This window comes from Dendrobates tinctorius, unplaced genomic scaffold (assembly GCF_039654945.1).
Source record: "Dendrobates tinctorius isolate UK_male_01 unplaced genomic scaffold, ASM3965494v1 ptg000040l, whole genome shotgun sequence".
NCBI classification, from domain to species: domain Eukaryota; kingdom Metazoa; phylum Chordata; class Amphibia; order Anura; family Dendrobatidae; genus Dendrobates; species Dendrobates tinctorius.
In genome coordinates, this window is record NW_027361708.1 from 28997261 (window position 1) to 29020585 (window position 23325).

General features: G+C 42.4%; 1 protein-coding gene across 2 annotated transcripts in view; it reads right to left on the reverse strand.

Annotated features, from left to right (window-relative positions):
- LOC141088709 (microsomal triglyceride transfer protein-like) overlaps window positions 1–23325 on the reverse strand; it is a 181832-nt gene that overhangs the window by 1302 nt on the left and 157205 nt on the right. For both annotated transcript variants that reach the window (XM_073574883.1, XM_073574884.1), the window contains exons 12-17: window positions 22083–22297; window positions 20860–20957; window positions 20029–20150; window positions 15614–15838; window positions 13548–13672; window positions 5633–5803 (exon numbers count right to left, since the gene is read on the reverse strand). In XM_073574883.1, the coding sequence (XP_073430984.1) occupies window positions 5633–5803; window positions 13548–13672; window positions 15614–15838; window positions 20029–20150; window positions 20860–20957; window positions 22083–22297 (956 nt within the window). The remainder of the gene's footprint in view (window positions 1–5632; window positions 5804–13547; window positions 13673–15613; window positions 15839–20028; window positions 20151–20859; window positions 20958–22082; window positions 22298–23325) is intronic.

The window sequence follows — 23325 nt, forward strand, 5'->3', positions numbered from 1 at the left end:
CAATTGGAAAAATTGAGTCACCAATTGCTGCATAAATAGACCCAATTTTATTAATTACAAAATGACATATATTGGGACGAGACTCTTCATAAAAATAGTCACATAATAAGTGCAAAATCATGGGAGAATAATGACCATTACCCGGAAAAGAAAGGCCAGTATAGCCCTATTGTCAGTGACCCCTGGGTAGAGGCATGCTGAGGCTGGTCAGATTGCCATTCTTGAGATGGTTCTACTCCTTCATTGGAGTCCATTTTTGTTTATTTAATCTGATAGGACATGATTTGTAAAGGCACACATCTGTCTATATAAGACCTCACAGCGCATGTCAGACCAAATGAGAATCATGAGGTCAAAGGAACTGGCAAAGGAGCTCAGAGACAGAATTGTGGCAAGGCACAGATCTTGTCAAGGTTACAAAAGAATTTCTGCAGTACTCAAGGTTCCTAAGAGAATAGTGGCCTCCATAATCCTTAAATGGAAGAAGTTTTGGACCACCATAAGTCTTCCTAGACCTGGCCGTCCAGCCAAACTAAGCAATCGTGAGAGAAGAGCATTGGATTGGTGAGAGAGGTAAAGAAGAACCCCAAGATCACTGTGGCTGAGCTCCACAGATGTAGTAGAGAGATGGGAGAAAGTTCCACAAAGTAAGCTATCACTGCAGCCCTCCACCAGTAGGACCATTATGACAGAGTGGCCCAATGGAAACCTCTCCTCAGTGCCAGACATATGAAAACCCGCATAGAGTTTGCTAAAAAAACACATGACGGACACCCAGAATATGAGAAATTAGATTCTCTGGTCTGATGAGACGAAGATAGAACTTTTTGGTGATAATTCTAAGCGGTATGTGTGGAGAAAACCAGGCATTGCTCATACCTGCCTAATACAATTCCTACAGTGAAAAATGGTGGTGGCAGCATCATGCTATGGGAGTGTTTTTCAACTGCAGGGACTGGAAATCTGGTTACAATTGAAGGAAACATGAATGCGGCCAAGTACAGAGATATACTGGATGAAAACCTCTTCCAGAGTGCTCTGGACCTCAGACTTGGCTGAAGGTTCACCTTCTAACAAGACAATGACCCTAAGCACTCGGCTAAAACAACAAAGGAGTGGCTTCAGAACAACTGTGTGACCATTTTTAACTGGCCCAGCCAGAGCCCTGACCTAAACCCAATTGAGCATATCTGGAGAGGCCTGAAAATGCCTATCCCCCAACATTCACCATCTAACCTGACAGAACTGGAGAGGATCTGCAAGGAAGAATAGCAGAGGATCCCCAAATCAGGTGTGAAAAACTTGTTACATCATTCCCAAGAAGACTCATGGCTGTACTAGCTCAAAAGGGTGCTTCTAATCAATACTGAGCAAAGAGTCTGAATACTTATGACCATGTGATATTTCAGATTTTCTTTTTTAATAAATTTGCAAAAATTTCTACATTTCTGATTTTTTTCAGTCAAGATGGGGTGCAGAGTGTACATTAATGAGAAAAAATTAACTTTTTTGAATTTACCAATTGGCTGCAATGAAACAAAGTGTGAAAAATTTAAAGGGGTCTGAATACTTTCCGTACCCACTGTAAGAAAAAGGTGGAGTTCTCTGGAATAAGACTTTGGATGACAGATATCAAGATATCACTTTATTCAGCCTCCTATGACCTACATGCCCATATAGATGCCTTAGGAGGGTTGATCTAACTGACAGATTTCCATTAAAAAGAAACGCATATGATGAATTGGGGCTTAAGGGCAGAGACACACTGGCGTATTTTTCGTCCGAGAATCGGATCGTAAAACTTGCCCTGGCTGGCACCTCTCCTGACCTGAGCTTGACAGCTGCATAGTAATGGGTCGCCCTCCCAGGGCCGTGGGGTACTCGGTACCGGGCCGGTATCAGCGGGACATGTCACAGTGGCGGTGACTCGGACCGTGGCCCTAGGCGCCCAAGTAATAGGAAGATGTGAATGGTGGACTGTAATTAGATGAATAGTTCGTGACACCACCTGTGGTGTTCGGCAAGGGAGGTGTTAAGCCGACGCTGCAGACAGATCCTCCGGGACAGATGGTGTGGTGCAGCAATGATGTTATAGCCCTCCACAGGCAGGGCTGTTGTCCCAGGGCAGTGTAGATGTGGAGACACTTAGATGGTGTAGTGTTTGGCGCAGGGAATGTAGCAGTGCCAGGCGGACGGACGCAGGAAGGAATGGAGGACATCAGGGCATGTAGTTCCAAAGCTTTACTCACAGTCTGTAGTGCCCGCTTCTGTGCCGTGTCCTTCGGGTCAGGGACTCAGTCAACCTCCAGGCAAGATGGAATGCTCCCTTCCACACTGCGCCAACTTATGTGCCTTTTCTGAACGTCTCCTCTATAGCGCCTTTAAGTGTGAAGATCTCCTAGTACTGAGTTACACTGGAGTTCCTCCTGACAGATGTTCCCAAGAACTCTACTTGTACGGCAGACAGCTGTAGCCTGCTTCAGGGACTCTCTACTCCTGAGTCCTGGCTCTCTGTCCGTGTTGCTGTTGTGCCCCAAGTCTTAGATGGGAGTAGTGCATTTACCGCCCACTACTCCACTGGTGTCTGATGCAGAACCATTAGTGTCCATACAACCTCGGGGACCGGGCCCCGGCCTTGCGCTTAGAACTTTTAGGCAGGGTTCTTCCTCTAACCCACGTCCTCTGTGTTCCCTTTTACTCCTACGTTCCGTACTTGTCTTTCTCTCCTATGGAAGCTCAGGCTTCAGTTCAATGTCTTTCTCCTTCTTTCCTTTCCCGTGCCAGCTGGCTCAGATCACTGAGGCAGCTGCAGCACTCCTTCCTCCATCCCTCTTCCAGGGATCCCCACTCCTCTCCGATTGGCTTCCTCCCTCAGACTCTCCGTCTGACTGACCGACTGACTTGTAATCCTAAACCATCCCGCTCTTTTATGTATTCTCAACTCCACGACCTCCCAGCACATCTAGTGTTCCAAGCAGGGAACCACCAAAGGTGCTCTGCTACTCTCTAAGCAAGGAGCCGCAATGTGGTTTTGCTGAACTACTCTATTGTGTGGGGTGCGAGTGTTGGAGCGTGGTCAGGAGCCTCCAACCTACCTGGATGGTGGGGCACCACACCTTAGGAGAAGGTGCAGCACCACTGTGGCGATTGAGCCTCAGGGGCGCCACAGTAATCCATCACTCATGTCATGCTCAGGTCAGGAGAGGTGCCGACCAGTCCGTGCTATGCGATGCGATTATCGCATGAGAAATTCGGCAGTGTGACTCCAGCCTAAGGCACCGATTCATGAAGACCGGTGATTTTCTTGCTGGTTTTGATGAGGGGATGTGGTGAAGTGAGAAGCTCCCGATTCATAAAGAAGTGCATGCCTTTTCATGAATCTGGAGCATCTGACAAGTTGCGTGCGCCTCTGTGTGCCATGCCAGACATCTTACTGCAGTCTAAATTTTTTGTGCAAGTCTGATTTATAGCAAAATTTAGAATTTTTTTTAAAGCAATTTACAATAGGCCTCAATGTGCACACTGAGTTTTTGCACCAAAAACACAAGTGTTGTCATGAAATGCGCTGCGGAAAACACGTGCATTTTTTCCCCATTCACTTTATTGACATCCTGCAGATTTTAAAAATTATTTGAAGGTTCAAATCCACAAAGAAAAAACGAGATTTCAGAAATCTTGTTCACTTGCTGGTACTGTATATTACTGCATTTTTTATCCTTGAAAAAACACACAAAAAAAACCTAAAACTTTGGACCTAGCTTATACCATAAGGAAAAAATTAGAATTGCTCATGAAAAATCTGATACTTTCTATCCCAATACCAGACACTGAGCGGAGATCTGGCATCCCCATTATACAGCAGTTGGGTTAATGTTTTATAAATTCCCTATTTTACAGTTTAATCCGCTGCTATAGGAGGGAGAGATGTGGAATTCCTCTATGCAGTAACGGTTCTTGTCTGCGGTGATAAAGGAGACTATTGGTAAAGCCGAGCTCTCTCATCTGTGTGTTATCAGCGGTCTAATACGAACATGAGTCATATTTTGTCTGGGGAGATATAACTCTCGGTGGCTATTACAGCAGAAAACTGACAGATTGGTAAATAATGCCAAAGATAAAAGTGGCCTTTTTTTGCTATGATTCAAGGCATTTATTAAAAATATTATTATTTAATAACTGCTATCTATAAAGCGCTTGCAAGTCTTAAAGGAACAAATCACATTACATTGTGGTTCAGGGAAATGTTTTTGTGCGGGGCACCAAAAGCTGAAACTTAGTTAAAAAAAAAAATCAATAGAAATGAAAAAAATTGCTTACATTTAGTGTAGGTGCAAAGAAAAACGGACATATTATGCAGATCACACTCTGATCAGAGTGGAATCAAGCTATTCTCCTCCATTTTGAAAATCAGACTGAACTTGAATGTCATCTGAATGTGCTCTGAGGTTTTCACAGGTGTATAGACTTGCATTGCTAATTTTGATCTAACACTCAGATCAAAACCGGGCATGTCACTGATTTTTCAGACATTTACACTAGAGATAAGCCAATTTGTTCGGATTTTGTCCCCAAATCTGATTTTGACATATTTGAGCCATATTCGAACGCTATTTGTGCCGAATGTTTGACTTATGATCGGTTCCAAACATATTCGGAAATTGACTCTAATGACGCTCGGCTGCAAAAACAATATTCGAATCCCATCGTATTCAGAACCAAATGTGAACAAATTCGCTCATCTCTAATTTACACAGCCCCATAAAATAACATCGGTAAGAGGGCTATAAGTAAAAAGAACTGATAGAATTCATCAAATATGATCGGTCGTGTGCACAAGCCCAAAAGCTGCATTTACAAAGAAAGATGTATCAACACTTGCTTCATTATAATCTTTCAATGAAATCAGGCTGCCGATCACCGGATAGGAAAAAAAACATTCATTGGGTAAAATGACTTTTTGTCCAGCTCAAAAAGATCATTGTTCTTGGTGGTGCCTGGTCCTGTCTAAACAGGACTCACACGGTTAAGATATAGCAGTACAGCAGCACATGAAGATCTATGGCCTCATGTTGCTGAAGTACGCTAAAGAAGCACGCCCATCAAAGTTTTTATCTTCTCAATATATTGCAGTCATCATATTATGCAGCACTGTGTACTTACAATTGCTCATTTTGCCTTTCTACCCAGCTAATTCTTCTGTTTAAATTTAGGTCTATGAAATCACATGATTAAAAACTGACTAGCTCTAAGTTTTACGTAGAAACAGGAGGTCAATTTTCCATGCATGAGTCATCATTAGGCCGGGGTCAGACTTGCGAGAAACTTGCACAAGTCTCACACGTCAATACCCAGCATAATACCCGAGTGTCGGCAGCAGTGCCGAGTATTGATGTGCGAGACTCGTGCGAGTTTCTCGCAAGTCTGACCCTGGCCTTAGAAATTCAGTGCTACATCACTGCAAAAGTCCCTGGCAGGGCAGAGGAGCGGAGCAGCAGGGTAAAGAGTTGAAGAGGAGGTGGAACTGCCTCCTGTTAGAAAGTTCACGCCTGCACCATTCTCGCTGCAGGTGGTGCGCGCACAGATCTCCAGGCGGTCTTCCATAAAATGGTGCTGGTGGTGGCTCATACATTACCTGTATGGCATGTTATCCTGTCCTAGCTCAAGACACATCTGCATCGGGGAGCCTGAAAATTGTATTATTGAGTCGAAATTCACAGAGGTTTCTGCTTCAGCCTCTGCTTTCATACAGACATGGAAAAAGGAGGTATCAATTTCTGTCGTAAAGTCTAGGACAAGACCGGCTCTAGGATTTAACAAAGGAAAACAATTAAAATGAATCACAATGATTTTGTTTCTAGAAAAAGAGACTTCAGAAATGTGACGTCCAGATAAAGGCCATGTGCAAGTTTCTATGGTGCATGGTCCAGTGCAGTTCTGTTACTTGAGCTCTCACTCCCTTAATAAGCTCTGCCAATATGCATCCGTTACATGACCGAATCTTCTTCTACCCCCAGCAGTGGAGAGTTGGGGTGTGCTACCATCTACTGTGGAAAATAAAGTTTCCTTGCACAAAAGGTGAATTGTTTCCGCACATTTCTCCCTTTACATTTAAAATTCAAAATGCTGATCAATTTTTATCTAAGGATTTTGGCAGCGAAGTATAAATGAGATTATGGGGAATGTCATGCATTAATCTGCTGCTGAAAATCTGCTGCCCTATTGGACCATACCCAAAAAGTACCTGCATATAGTACATTTCCATTGTGGACTTGCAGTCACAGAAATTCTATAGCGAAATAAAGATTTATTGTGAAAATGGTACAGTTAAAACAGAACTTTTCATCAAAGAACTTATTTTATTATTATTAGTGATGAGCGAGCAGTAAAATACTCGGGTGAGCGATGCTCGGGTCAAGCATATTGGAATACTCGGGTGCTTGACCCGAGCAACGAGCCCAATGTAAGTCTATGGGAGACCCGAGCATTTTTACCGCGATCCCTCATGGGGGTCCTTTCAAGGTCTAAAAACATCTGAAAATGCTGGAAACACTGCTCAAATGATACGGGGACATCATGGGGATTGCCGCTGGAAGCATTCCTGACTCCTAGTTCACAGCTTTAAACAATTTTTTCAGAGTTTCATGCCATTTTTACCGGTGCACCAAAACGAAACCAAAACGAATTTTGCGGGGGTATGCGGGTCTGTGCGGGAGTCTGTGCGGGGATCTGTGTTGGAGTCCGTGCAGGGGTATGCGAGGCTGTGCCGGAGTCTGTGCGGGGGTATGCGGGAATCTGTGCGGGGCTGTGCGGGAGTCTGTGCGAGGTTATGCAGGGCTGTGCGGGGTATGCGGGGCTTTGCGGGGCTGTGCGGGGGTATGCGGGGCTGTGCAGAGTATGTGGGGCTGTGCGCGGGTCTGTGCAGGGGTGTGTGCAGGGGTCTGTGCAGGGGTGTGCGGGTCTGTGCGGGGGTAAGCAGGGCTGTGCGGGGGGCTGTGCGGGAGTCTATGCGGGAGTCTATGCGGGGGTATGCGGGGCTGTGCGGGAGTCTGTACGGGGCTGTGCGGGTGTATGTGGGGCTGTGCGGGAGTCTGTGCGGGGGGTATGCGGGGTTGTGCAGGGGTCTGTGGGCTGTGTGGTGGTCTGTGGGAGGGCTGTGCGGGGGTATGTGGGCTGTGCGGGCATCGTCTGATTGGGCTACTTGTACCATCCGGCTATGCCTGCTACAGTGACAGCATTATCAGATGATGGGAAAGTAGTATTCCCATCATCCGGCTAATGTGGTGAATGTAAAAAAATAGACATACAGAACATACAACATATAACATACAGTAAATACACATAACATACAACACATAACAGAGTACATACTCACCGCACACACTTAATTCTCCGAAGCCATCGATCACCTGCAAATAATATTAAAATAATAAACCAACCTAGACTCACCTTTCTGCCGTAATCCCTTAATAATGATTGTCCCACGTCGATCTCCCGTGTAGAGCTGCCACATAAGCTGATGCGACCGCTCTCCTGGGGCTCCATTGATATACAATGATAATCCTCCGCATTGTATCACTCTGCCGCTGACAGGTCACCTGAGTTCACCTGTCACTTTTCAGCACTACATTTTTTCATGCTGTAGTGCAGTAAAGCGAGAGGCTTAACTCCGATGACACATTGCCGGAGGGTTATCTCCGGTCAGTGTGTCATCGGAGGTCTATAGAGAGGTCACATCTGCTGATAAGACAGCTCTATAGGAGAGATCATCGTGGGACACTCATTATTAATGGGTTTATGTCGGACAGGGAGTATATTGTTGGTTTGTTTTTTTTATTTTTTTTGCAGGTGATCGATGGCTTTGCAAGGATCTGGGCGTGTAGTAAAAATTATGAAAAAAATTATTGACGCCTCTCCATTATTAACCAGTCTTAATGTCACCTTCCAATAACAAGGTGACTATAACCCCATATGCCACTGCTGCACGACAGTGGAAGAGAGGGGCTAAGTGCCAGAATTGGCGCATCTTATAGATGTGCCATTTCTGGGGTGGCTGGGGGCTGGTATTTGTAGCCGGGGGGCAATATCCATGGCCCCTTCCTAGGCTATGAATATTAGCCCACTGCTGTCTGCGTAGCCTTTCTGGCTATAAAATACACTGGGTGCAGAATTATTAGGCAAATGAGTATTTTGATCACATCATCCTATTTATACATGTTGTCCTACTCCAAGCTGTGTAGGCTTGAAAGCCAACTGCCAATTATGTAAATCAGGTGATTTGCATCCCTGTAATGAGGAACGGTGTGGTCTAATGACATCAACACCCTATATAAGGTGTGCTTAATTATTAGGCAACTTCTTTTCCTTTGGCAAAATGGGTCAGAAGAGAGATTTGACGGACTCTGAAAAGTCAAAAATTGTGAGATGTCTTGTAGAGAGATGCAGCAGTCTTGAAATTGCCAAACTTTTGAAGCGTGATCACCGAACAATCAAGCGTTTCATGGCAAATATCCAACAGGGTCGCAAGAAGCGTGTTGATAAAAAAAAGGCACAAAATAACTGCCCATGAATTGAGGAAAATCAAGCGTGAAGCTGCCAAGATGCCATTTGCCACCAGTTTTGCCATATTTCAGAGCTGCAACGTTACTCAAAAAAGGCACAAAATAACTGCCCATGAATTGAGGAAAATCAAGCGTGAAGCTGCCAAGATGCCATTTGCCACCAGTTTTGCCATATTTCAGAGCTGCAACGTTACTCAAAAAGCTCAAGGTGTCCCATACTCAGGGACATGGCCAAGGTAAGGAAGGCTGAAAAACGACCACCTTTCAACAAGAAACATAAGATAAAACGTAAAGACTAGGCCAAGAAATATCTTAAGACTGATTTTTCTAAGGTTTTATGGACTGATGAAATGAGAGCGACTCTTGATGGGCCGGATGGACCCGAGGCTGGATCAGAAAAGGGCAGAGAGCTCCACTCCGACTCAGACGCCAGCAAGGTGGAGGTGGGGTACTGGTATGGACTGGTATCATCAAAGATGAACTTGTGGGACCTTTTTGGGTTGAGGATGGAGAGAAGCTCAACTCCCAGACCTACTGCCAGTTTCTGGAAGACACCTTCTTCAAGCAGCGGTACAGGAAGAAGTCGGTATCGTTCAAGAAAAACATGATTTTCATGCAGGACAATGCTCCATCACATGCATCCAAATACTCCACAGCGTGGTTAGCCAGTAAAGGTCTAAAAGAAGAAAAAATAATGACATGGCCCCCTTGTTCACCTGATCTGAACCCCATAGAGAACCTGTGGTCCCTCATAAAATGTGAGATCTACAGGGAGGGAAAACAGTACACGTCTCGGAACAGTGTCTGGGAGGCTGTGGTGGCTGCTGCACACAATGTTGATCGTAAACAGATCAAGCAACTGACAGATTCTATGGATGGAAGGCTTTTGAGTGTCATCGTAAAGAAAGGTGGCTATATTGGTCACCGATTTTTTTTGTTTTGTTTTTGAATGCCAGAAATGTTTATTTCTAAATTTTGTGTTGCTCTATTGGTTTACCTGGTGAAAATAAACAAGTGAGATGGGTATATATTTGGTTTTTATTAAGTTGCCTAATAATTTTGCACTGTAATAGTTACCTGCACAAACAGATATCCTCCAAAGATAGCCAAATCTAAAAAAAAAACCACTCCAACTTCCAAAAATATTAAGCTTTGATATCTATGAGTCTTTTGGGTTGATTGAGAACATAGTTGTTATTCAATAATAAAAAGAATCCTCTCAAATACAATTTGCCTAATAATTCTGCACACAGTGTATAGGGGGACCCTACATCTTTTTTTGGGGGGTCCCCCTATTTTAATAGCCAGTAAAGGCTATGCAGACAGCTGGAAGCTGATATTAATAGCCTGAGAAGGGGCCATGGGTATTACCTATCCATTATTAATCTTATATTAATAAAGGGTTAAAAAAACACACACATAAGAATAAAGAATTTTAATTAAATAAAATACGACACATTTTTTTTCATAATTTTTATTACACGCCCAGAACTAGCGAAGCCATCGATCACCTGCACCGGAGATTGACGTGGGACAATCGTTATTTATGGATTACGGCGGAAAAGTGAGCATAGGTTGGTTTATTATTTTAATATTATTTGCAGGTGATCAATGGCTTCGGGGAATTAGATGTGTCCGGTGAGTATGCACTCTATGCTATGTGTTATATGTTATTTGTATGTACTGTATGCTATATGTTGTATGTTCTGTATGTTTTTTTTTACATTCACCACATTAGCCAGATGATGGGAATAGTACTTTCCCATCACCGCTAATGCTGTCACTGTAGCGGGCATAGCTGGATGGGACAAGTAGTCCCATCGGACGATGCCCGCACAGCCCCCCGCACAGCCCGACATACCTTCAAACAGCCCCCCGCACAGACCTGCATACCCCACACAGCCCCCTGCACCGCCCCGTATACCCCCGCACAGCCCCGCATACCCCTGCACAGCCCCACATACCCCCGCACACCCCCACACAGCCCCCCCGCGCAGCTCCGCATGCCCCCCACACAGCCCTGCATACTCCCACACAGCCCCCCGCATGGACCCGCATACCCCTGCACAGACCCCCGCACAGACCCGCATACCCCCGCACAGACCCCCACACAGCCCCGCATGCCCCCGCACAGACCCCCACACAGCCCCGCATGCCCCCGCACAGACCCCCATTACCCCACACAGCCCCGCACAGACCCACATAATCCCGCATACCCCCACAAAGCCTACCTGCACAGACCCGAATACCCCCGCACAGACCCCCCGCACAGCCCTGCATACCCCCGCACAGACACGCATACCCCCGCACACGTCACTGAGGCTGCACGGAGTCCCCGGCTGACCTGAAGTGAACTCGATAGCGTGAGAAAGTTTCTGAACTTTTTCACATGCTGTCAGATCACCTCCGGTCAGCCGGGGACTCCGCACAGCCCCGCATACCACCGCACAGACTCCTACATACCCCCGCACAGCCCCGCATACCCCCGCACAGCCCCACATACACCCGCACATACCCGCATACCCCTGCACAGACCCCCACACTGCCCTGCATACCCCCACACAGACAAAAGCACATATATGTGAAAGGGGCCACCAAGCAGGGCGGGGTCTGGTCTTTTTTTCCCCTGAAGATGCTGTGCGGCCAGCCAATCACTGCACGACCGCAACAAAGATGGCTGCGGTGTTTCATAGCCTGGCAGACAAACCATCTGCCAAAAATGCTGGGTGGAGACCTGCGTACCCGCCAAGTAATCCCGGAAATGCTCTGTGTTCGCCGAGTACACCGAGTACCGTGTAGTGGTGAGCACGTTCGCTCATCACTAATTATTATTATTTTTTATTACACCTATCTGTTGAGGAGATTTTAGCAGTTCAAATATTTGACACATAATGAGTACATTTTTTAAATCCAAGTGGATGTTATTAGAGATGTTTCCCTGGAGGCGTGTACTTCATCTACCTGTATGATGCTGACCAATCCTAAGCAGGCAGCAACATTGAAATGAAAGAAGAACACACCCCCACCATAGCTTTCTGAGTGTGAGATGCAAGAATACAGCTCTGAACTCCTCGTCTAACCTCCTGGTGGGGGAGGCAGTTTAGATGGCATGCAGGAGGATAGACCAGGAGATCAGAGCTGTATTATCACATCTCACACACTGAGAAACCTGCTTTAAGCTATGATAATACCTTCTATCCCACTGAAAGGGAATCTGTCAGCAGGATTTCACACCCCAAATCATTTATCACTTTCAAAGACAAGTCCAGCAATAGCTATATGCTAAATCCATTGCTCCTTAATAAGAAATAAGTGTTTCTATTGACATGCAAATGTGGTTGTAGATCTGAAGCCTCTGTCACTCCAGCTCTATTCCCAACCCAGCGCAAACTCCTCCTGGTTGACTGACTGCCTCTAACCTGTGTGTCCCAAGTAAGCTATTGGTGTATAGCTATAAGGTATTGCTGGACTTGTCTTTGAAAGTGCTACATGCACATATTAACAGTTTCAGCAGTGAAATCCTGCTGACAAATTCCCTGTAAGAGCCTAAAATGCTCAGTTTTGTGCTTCCATTACAAATATGTATACACATGAGTGCATGACGTCAGGTATAGAGTGATACTGGTAAACTCAGATCAGTCTTATTTTTAATAACTTTTTGTTGGTCAGAAAGTGCCAAGCTGAGAACATTTCATCTGATCCCCTGCCTTTGGTTCTAGCACTCATCTTTAGTTTCTCTCAGCCTGTCAACATTATCCTATTCCTGCCTTTTACAATGATATATATATTGCAAAGATTTGACACATTATTTAATAAGATAAAACATCACGCAGCGACTGGTGAGTTAATGGGTTCACTTTCAAGTTTAAATCTCACCAAGATCATCTAAAACAGCATGTTAATTTACAGCTCCCATCAATTTAATGCGCGTTAACAGGAATACTTCCATGGATGCAGCAATAGTGCCCCCTTGTGGAAAAAAAGAAACTAGAAATGCCTTGGTAGAATTATCTTCAATCATTCTGGATTTTTAAGGTTTCTCCTTCTTGCCCTTACAATTAAAATAGCATGTAGGCATGGAATCAAGTCTCTGTCCTAAACCTATATTTTAATACCTGGCTAAGGCAAACTAGCTTGCTGACTCTTCTTCAGCTGCAAAATTAGAAACCCACTAATGTTTCCTTACAGAAAGGAATAAGGTTTGCTCAACCAAGTTTCTTATCCTCCAGATTTTTGGGGCATTTAGCAACTGCTTTGTCAATTGTTCCACCGCTGTAGAAATGGCAGTCTGACTTCCCCATGAATGTAAAGGGCCTGTCACACTAAGCGATATCACTAGCAATATCGCTATAACATCACTGGTTTTTGTGACGTAGCAGTGATATTGCTAGCGATATCGCTATGTGTGATACTTACCTCCGACCGGCTCCCCCGCTGGTTATCGCTGATCGCACGAGAACGTCCTAGACTGTTTCTCGTCGGCCACTTCCTGCTGGGCTTCCTGTGGCGCCGACGAGTGACGCGTGGACGCGGGCGGGAGGACGTCAGGATCGCCTTGTCTGACAGGTAAGTAGCGACCCCCGACCCCTGCGATGTCGCTGATGAGATCTGCCTGTTTGGCAGCTCACTAGCGACCACTTAGCGATGTACCAGCGATCCTGACCGCGTCATATCGCTGGTGCATCGCTAAGTGTGACAGTACCTTTAGAAGGGTATGGACAATCCTACTGTTCCTGAAGATAAGCTGACCACAAGCCCCAGAGATCTGATGAAATATGGGGAGAAGCTGGGCAGCAAGATTTTTATTTCTCTGCAGCACCACCACAGGAAAAATTATAGTACAGCATGTGTAATGTAAGAATGTACTCGGTCCTAGAGAATGAGATGTACTCTTAGTGGACGGTCTCTCCTGTGTCTGATACGGTTACCCTCATAAAAAAATCTATAAAACACAAAACATAAGACAAGCAATGAGGATATGAATCATACTTGGTATTGATGTTGTTTCTTGACTCTTGCTCCCATATGCTGATATCAGTATTGTATGAGATATCTAGTCCAAGCGCACCCTGATACTGGACAATGGCCTGGAGCCCAGACTGCAGAGGTAACCACTGGAAAACAGAAGGGGAAAAAAAACCCAGATTATATATTTTATATACATATAGGATTTCTTCTTAGCAATTATAGCCGGTTTCCAGGTTTAAGATATCAGTAGGTTCACTTTAATAGGAGCAGAGGTGAACTATTCGGCTACCTTCACTTTCCTGCTCTGATATTGATGACTTATGCTAGCACGGTGGCTCAGTTGTACTGTAACCTTGCAGCCCTGGGGGCCTTAGGTTGGCCAACCCATCCCTTCCTGCTCAGATATTGATGACCTATGCAAGCATGGTGGCTCAGTGGTTAGCACTGCAGCCTTGCAGGGCTGGGGTTCTGGGTCCAAATCCCACAAGAACATCTGTAAGAAATGTATTCTCCTCATGTTTGTGAGGGTTTTCTCTGGATATTTGGTTTCCTGCCACACGCCAAAGACAAACTGATAGGGAATGTAGATTGTAGACCCCAATGGAGACAGTGATGATATCTGTAAATAACTGTGGAGTTAATGGCACTATATAAGAGAGTAAAATAAATAAATAGGTCATCAATATCCCAAGCCCGGAAAACCCTAAATGATAACTCAACAGGATACATTCAATTAAGACTTCATTGGTGTGAGGCTATTGTCTCAGACAAATAGAGAGTATAGTTTAACTGTAAATTAGTTAGAATTTATAGTTTTTCTGTATGCAAACTGGTGAGGTTTTAGGCTGAAGAAGAAGCTGAAAGCAAATGTTGCAAAATGCTTCTTTATAAACACCCATTTACATGGGAAGATCCTTCCTAACATAAATTGTAAGAAAATCGTTCCACCAAAATGCAAATTTAATGAAAGAAGTTGATGGAGCTGTTGAACAGAAAACATCTAAAGATATTCTAATCTGGTAATAGATAACTAGCAGAATAACCAGTAAGTGCCAATGTGCACACAGACCATTTGTATTGTAGAGCTATAGAACATGGAAGAACTGTATTCGCTTGTAAAATCAATGCCTCTAGGGAAAACATTTTTCCCACACATGCTATATTACAAATATCTCTCTGTCTGAAATTTTGGCCATATATTGGTAAAATATTGGCAGATATCAGAGCATGACAGCGCTGCACCTGCAAAAGCCTGTTCTGCACATAATAGTAGAGGAATACATGCGTAGGACACAAAAGCCTGAGGATTATTCACAAATATGCTCTAGATCAAGCATCAACTAGTTTGAAAATATTTAGGTGACAGGAAACAAAAATCATACAAGATCAAATAACACCAAGAGCCCATGGAAGCCAGAACCATATAACACCGTCTGCTTAGGTTTGTCAGGTTTTCATCCAGTACTTTAGATCACTGTCGGTTTTCAGTAGCATGACCCCCAAACAAAGAAGGTATGTAACGATAAAAGCAGAGTCCCTGGCACATAGTCACCAATCCGAGCCTAGAATTTTGATTGGGTTGGAAAGCAGTACTACCACATGAGACTGTCCTGTCAATGTGCAAAGTATTGGTAGAGAAGAGAAGCCTTTACAGATAAATCTAGCCAACAGGGACCTCTGTTTTACCATTTTCTGGACACCGATAAACAATCTACCAGTGCTCTGCACCTCTATGTACTTGACCATTTGGAATTGTCCATCCTACCCACAACTTTTGGGTCTCTAGTACAATCATCACCAACGACAAACAATGGTAAGTTGACTTATTATCCATTATTCTATAAATGGCCTTCTATTCTATTAATGGTGATTAATTCTAGTATTATTTAGCTCTTATTCACTGACAGGAGCCACACAGAATCTGTCCTATTTATCAGCAGCTTCAAAAGCCATCCTTATCCCTTGTTTTGTTTTTTTTCTCATCTAATCTAGTGTGGAGCGCCAGTGTTTATTTTATTCTACCTTTAAGTAAAGATTTTCTTTGATTTTCCTTTATTTGGTAAAAGTACATTGGGATTTGAACATACCTGAAGATAATCCACCAGCAGTATGTTCCCTTTGACTACATGGTTTGGCTCTCCAGTGGTTGAAAATACTTTAGTCACAATATCCATGTACCCATTAAACAACGTAACTGGTCGCAGCTCAATGCCTAACAAAACAGACGACAAGCTAAGCATTACATCCTCTCCTTCACTGTCCGCTTCTCCATCCCCCAAGAATGATTCCAGGCCTTGAGCTTCAATGGACACCTTGTGGAGAGAAAGACGTTAAATAAAATAGCAAAATATTATCAAAGAAAAAACGCCACTACCACGACATAACTGCATCGAAAATAATCTAGGTTTACTTCTTCCTGTGATCTCAGAACAATATAGAACCGATGCGGCCCAGAAGCCACTTATGGTAATTTTGGTTTTAACTCTTCAATCCTACAACAGACAAGTATCCAGAATTCAGTGTAAGGGCTTGTAAGATTTGCAGATATGATATCGAAATATGGGTGAATAGCATATTGTATTCTGAAGCTAAAAGTTAGGCTTTTGCTCAATTTGTAAAATGGTCCTTTGGCATGGTAATCAGGATTCTCAGATCATTGCTTACAGTATCATAAACTACAAAAGTGCCCAAGACCACAAGAACAGCACCACTGAATTACCACCATTACGCCTGATACCACCTGGTCAACATGTATTGGGGTAATTTAAATACAGTGTATTAATCCCTTAAAGACCAGAGATATTTTTGGTTTTGCATTTTCATTTGTTGCCCTCCTTCCCAGAGCCATAACTTTTTTATTTTTTGGTCAAAATGGCCATGTGAGAGCTTGTTTTTTGAGTGACTAGTTTTACTTTTGAACACCACCATTGGCCTTACCATGTCGTGTCCCCGAAAACGGTAAAAAAAACTCTAAATGTGGTGAAATTTCAAAAAAAGTGTAATCTCACAGTTGTTTTTTGGGTTCTTTTTTCATCATGTTTACTAAATGCTAAAACTGACCTGCCACTATGATTCTCCAGGTCATTACGAGTTCATAGACACAAAACATGCCTAGGTTCTTTTTTATTTAAGTGGTGAAAAAAAAATTCCAAAGTTTGTTAAAAAATAAAAATTGCACCATATTCCGATACCCGTAGCGTCTCCATTTTTGTCATCTCGGGTTGGGTGAGGGCTTATTTTTTGTGTGCCGAGCTGACATTTTTAATGATATAATTTTGGTGCAGATACAATGTTTTGCTCTCCCGTTATTGCATTTTAATGCAATGTTGCGGCAAACAGAAAACTTAATTCTGTAATTTTGACTTTTTTCTCTTTACGCCGTAAATTCTTTTTTATATTGATAGATTGGGCATTTTTGATTGCGGCGATACCAAATATGTGTATGTTTGATTTTTTTTTTTGTATTGTTTTATTTTGAATGGGGCGAAAAGGGGATGATTTGAAGTTTTATATTTTTTTGACTTTTTAAATATTTTTAAAAACTTTTTTAACTTTTTGCATGCTTCAACAGTCTCTATGGGAAACTAGAAGCTGCACATGTCTGATCGGCTCTGCTACATACAGGCGTTGATCAGATTGCCTGCATGTAGCAGAATTGCTCATTTGCAATGAGCGCCGATCACATTGCAGCTCTCATAGCAATCGGACTATGATAACCATAGAGGTCTGCTGGAGACCTCTGGTTCTCATACCAACCCATCGATAACCCACGATCATGTGACAGGGGTCACCGATGGGCGGGATTTCCAGCGAGCTTGCCGGAAGTACAAGTTAAATGCCGCTGTCAGAGTTTGAAAGGGGCATTTAATGGGTTAACAGCTGACATGTGCCAGAAAAGATATGGGCTCAGCACCAGAGACTATATCAAAGGTAAGGTGTCCGGTATTGGCGTATTATTATGCCAGTTGTCAGAAAGGGGTTAATGAAGGAGAATCGGGATGTTATTGTCATTTGTAAGCATATTGTTGTGAAAGAACAGTTAGGCCAGGATCAGATTGCGTTGAAGCAGTCCATTCAATGCATAGCGTTGATGGACTGCGTTAACGCTATTCCATAATGCGATCGCGTTATGTGATCACACTAGCACAGATGCTTCATCTGTGCTAGCAGTGACGGACCATCAGACCCTGCAGACGGCGTCCGAGGGTCCGTCACAGAATGACGGCACATCGCTAACACATACCGATTATGGCATGTGCTAGCAATGCGCTCATCAATAGCAGTCTATGGGTGCATTAACGCATCCGTTACATAGCGTTAATGCCGCTATGTAACGGATGCGTTAAAAGCACCCCTTTAACGCAATGTGAACTCAGCCTTAGATCAATACAGTTCTTTGATCACAAGCTGAGACCTGGTGTCTCCAGGTTGAAGGGCAATATCAACAACCCAAGTGTGACACAGGGGATTACAGATGATGGGAGACGGAGAGGGTGGCATTAAGGGATGGGTCTCTGAGTGAGGCAGATCATACCAAGGAGAGGACATTCCAAGGAAATGAGGGCCATACCAAGGTGGCATGACCAGAAGGCATTATGTGAACGGTTCCTTTCTGGTAGCTATGACGTTATGTAAATGACCGTAATAACTGGAAATGTATGTGTCTTGGTTGCAATATTATATTGACTTTGATATTGTTTATGTGTTTTAGCATTTTTTTTGCTTTATATTTGATACTGGTTATAAAACCTTTTTCTTTTTATTCACTTTTCTTGGTGTTCTTTTCTTTGCTGACCACTACCAAGAATCTACATAGGGATATTGTTGTTATGTGATATTCTTGTCATATGATTTTGGTTTTGTCAATAATAATATTTCTTGATGTTATTGTTCAGTATCTTTGTAATTCAATATTGATATTGTTTGCAATAAGGGTGTTTCTTACATCCACATGTCAGTAATTTTTCTTGTATGCAAAAATTGGTCTCAATTTCATCAGTGTTTTTTATCAGAGTGTCATCAGAGTTTGAGTCAATGTCATCACAGTTTCATCAGTTTTAACGGATTGATAGGAGAAGCTTGACAAACCTCAAAACAGTCCAAGAAAATGAGACAGGACAAGAATGAAATCCGAGTGCTGTCTGATGTTTTCACAAATCTTTAGGCTTGCATTGGCGAGTTTGAGTCAAGACACATATCAATTTGGAAAAGTCTGTGTTTTAGTGTGGACCACTCAGTTCTAGGAAAAATCAGACATGTGAACTACCCCATAGATTAGAGTGTTGTCCATGAAAAACACAGTATGAGAAAAACTGTTATCTGGATGACCCCCAAGGCCACTTGCACATGTTGAGTATTTGGTGAGTTTTATACCTCAGTACTTGTAAGCCAAAACCAGGAGTGGTTGAAAAATACAGAAATGTGGCACATGTTTCTGTTATACTTTTCCTCTGACTGTTCCACTCCTGATTTTGGCTTACAAATGCTAAGGTAAAAAATTCCCCAAATTCTCAACATGTGCTCGTGACCTAATGCTACGTTCCCAAACTGAGTTTTTGGTAAGTTTTTTATGCTGTGTATTTTGAAAAAAATATATGTAACCAATTTTACTTAATGGGTGCACAAATGGCACATAAAATCTACAACATCAAAACTCACCAGAAGCTCATCGTGGGAACGTAGATTTAGGCGATAAGCTTCTGCTGAGTTTTTGACCCTGCAGAATTTCTGCACCATTTATTCACCTATTGTTTAAATTAGGTTACTTGTAGTTTTTCATTGCGTTTTTGTGTGTGTGTGTTTTTAACGTGTTTTTATTGCATTTTTTATTGCATTTTTGTCTCTTTTTGGTGCGTCAACCTTTAAATAAAGCTGCTTTGTTTCTGATACTTCTTGGTATTCGACAAAACTTTATCAGACGTGGAAACACACCTAAAATTAGTGTCTATGGGAAAAATCCACACGGAAAACTCAGCATGCTCACAAGACAAATGAAATGCTGCTGATTTGAAACATGCATCACGGCTCAGTATACGCTATGTAGAAAAAGCACCGTGGGCATGAGACTTCTATAAGTCCCATCCACTTTGCTAGAACTGCAAGGTGCAGTGTCAAAAACTCATCAAAAGCTCATTGAGGGAACATAAAGTAAGGGTGATAAAACGTGGCATTGTTCCAAAATACCTTACAAACAGTGTAACTGTTCTAATACGATATCCGAAAAATTTGCTGAAAAATCTGATCGAGGCAATAGATAGTTCACAAATACAGTGGTTCAACTAGGATGTTAGCTGGCCACTCCTGATAAAGAGAATGTTTTACTGACCTAAGTGATTGATATTTCAGGATATATGTATCTACTGGTAATACAAACGCTGCACAGATCTTTATATAACCAAAATTATGTGGTGATTCTAATCTGTTTTGTTATATTCAATGTGTACTAAAATAAGAGATACCACGAGAATGCCGAGCTTTAACTGAAAACGTAGTCGTAGCTGACCTGCATGGCTTTTAGCTGGTGGTTGTGATTATACAGGGTGATATCAGACGTACTCTTCCTCAATAACCCGGCCTCTGAGAATAAAAGATCCAGACCATAGGTAGACACGGTTTCATTTGTGGCTGGAAAACAAATATAAAATAAAAATTAATAAATAAAGAACAAGGGAAGAAAAAAATAAGGAATAATAAAGGAATAAAGTAGACAGATATCAGACTATGGATATTCGGCCTTTACAGAATCTAGAATATGCTGTAAAGTGTTAAATATGAAGTGAAAATGTATGGCTTTTCTAAATCATAAAAGAACAAGTTTCTACTTTTGAAATCTTCACCATGCTTGTATATGCTTGTTCTTTGCTCTATCTGTACAGAATTTTGAAAATGCCACCCTCATATAAGGCAAACTGCTGAATGAGAGCAATTCCACCTCGTCCCGACATACCCCTACACTGGCATTTATCGTTACTATTCTAGATCCTCTCTTATGATAGCATCTTCATTATGTAACGCTACCCGTGAAGTGAGAAACATTCCTACTGCAATCATGAGTAACGATGGTGAAATAGGGGCTTATCATTCAGAAAGGACTGAAGAAGGGACATCAACTACCTTTTCTTTCTTTGGTACATTGCCATAAGATAAGCAGAAATTTGCAATACACCTAAGATGACTTTACAATACAGAGGTAATAATCCTGGTTGAGCTCGGGTGCATTGCGACTGCTCCTACTGTAAGTTTTCTAGAAAGCCAATTTATAACTACACATGATTCCGGGTGATTTGTACCAAATGCAAACTTGTCTCCATTGCCTGTACAACATAGTACTTACCAGATAAAAGTCCAGAAAACACAGTGGATCTGCCGGCTCCTAACATGCTCCAGTAGCCATTCAGATATCTATCTTTAAAAGGGATCTTCATAGTCTTCCTAGGTAGCAAATGAGAACATACATTGGGTGTGTTAAATAAATGATGCTAAGTGATAGCAGCCTGCAACATATTCTGTGTCTCGGCGCTAGATCTTTATCACTATTTTGACTTATTTTTGATCCTACTAGTCCAAATAACAACTACTTAACAGTTAATTTATTTCAGTTCTTCATTACAAAAAGTAAAACTCATATATTATATAGAGTCATTACAAACAAATTAATTTATTTGAAATGTTTATTTCTGTTAATGTTGATGATTAGACAAGATTAGACCTCAAGCAGCTTGGATTGTCTCTCTCTCCTCTCTTCCTTCAGACTCCGGGACCTTGATTTCCAAGGTCTAGTGTGACGTTTCCACAATCAGTGATGGTTTCAGGAGCCATGTGATCTGCTGGTGTAGGTCCACTGTGTTTTAACAAGACCAAAGTCAGCGCAGCCGTCTACCAGGAGATTTTAGATCACTTCATGCTTCCCTCTGCCGACAAGATTTTAAGAGATGGAAATTTCTTTCTCCAACAGGACTTGGCACCTGTCCACACTGCCAAAAGTACCAATTCCTGGTTTAAAAACAACAGTATCACTGTGCTTGATTGGCCAGCAAACTCTTCTGACCTTAACCCCATAGTGAATCTATGGCGTATAGTCAAAAAGAAGATGAGAGACACCAGACCCAACAATGCAAACGAGCTGAAGGCTGCTATCAAAGCAACCTGGGCTTCCATAACACCTCAGCAGTGCCACAGACTGATTGCCTCCTTGTCATGCTGCAATGATGCAGTAATTGATGCAAAAGGAGACCCGACCAAGTAATGAGTGCAGTTACTGAGTAAACATTTCAGTAGGCCAACATTTTGGATTTTAAAATCATTTTTTCAAGCTGGTGTTATAAAATATTCTAATTTACTGAGATAATAACTTTTGGGTTTTCATTGGCTGTAAGCCATAATCATCTACATTAACAGAAATAAATACTGGAAATAGATCACTCTGTTTGTAATGACTATCTAATATATGAGTTTCACTTTTTGAATGGAAGAACTGAAATAAATTAACTTTTTGATGATATTCTAATTTTATAAGAAGCACCTGTATATTACAGTCCATAGTAAGGTGAGATTTACATTAACTGATCATGGAGTCTGAGCTTGTGGTGAATTTTGGAGAGAAGTAGCTTAGAAGATTCATTGTCCATAAATTCCAAAGCCTTGAAGATGCTGTTGAGGTCCTCAATAGAAATATCTATAGACAGAAGAGTCTCTGCTGCCACAAGCCGGCTCTTCTTATCATGCTCTTGATGCACTTGATGGAGGATTTGTCTTAAGGTGTCCTTCACTTCCTGTAATCAAAAGATTCATTATGGCGTGCATAAAAACATCATGTACTATACTGCCAGCAAAGTGTCCTTCACCATGCATGGCTGAATGAGCAAGGAATTTTACATAATAATTTAATATTCTTTTGTATAAATATGCAACACGCAGCTGAGAGTTAGAGCCAGGCATTTATTTTATTTGCCTTTCTAATGTAAATGTATTCATGACTTTAAACTGCGCTCAATATACTGTATAAATCTTATGTCTTCTGAGCCTTCATTTCCATATTATGTATGGTGGTATGGTTATTGACTATGTGTGAGATTGATACTTGGGATATGTGCAGTGTTGTATTCTTAGCTTTGTGTGATGATGTAAGAGCTGTAGTATACTATCATTATTTAGGTACCTGTAAGGGTTATTCGACCAATGTATAGCACAGTAATATAATTTTTTTCTCATCGGGCTAAGAACTGACAGTCAACGAGTTGCCAACTATCTGCTTGTTCTGCCCGGCATTGGCTTAGAGCAATTATAGACAACTCATGCTGTTTCAAGTCAACAAAGCAGCTTCTTCTCTTCCACTTTGCTCAGTTGATGGGGTGTGACTGCTGATATTATGCTGATTGACAGCTGGCTCCCCACAGTTAGGAAGAGCCGGCTGTCAATCATCATGACATTGGCAGTCATGCTCCTGCAACAGAGCAGAATGGAAGAAAAGATGCTGCTCTGTCGCAGAATCACCAATAAGACCGGTCTGTGACCACTATGAGCCGGCAGAGATTGGCAACTAGCACAATAAGCAGACAGTTAGCAAAATAGTCCCGGATAACTCCTGTAATCGGGACAACAGAGTATATGATACTTTTTTACACAGAATGGTTAGTTTTACACTGCATAACTGTGCAAAAATGGGGTAAGGCATCAACAGAAAGTAATAAATAAGACAGCAAGCGTATGAGCGGCTGATGGGTGTATTCATTAGCTGGCTCCTGCGCTCCAAATAAATAATTAAAAAAACAGCGTGGGTTCCCCTGTCAGCTGTCAGCTT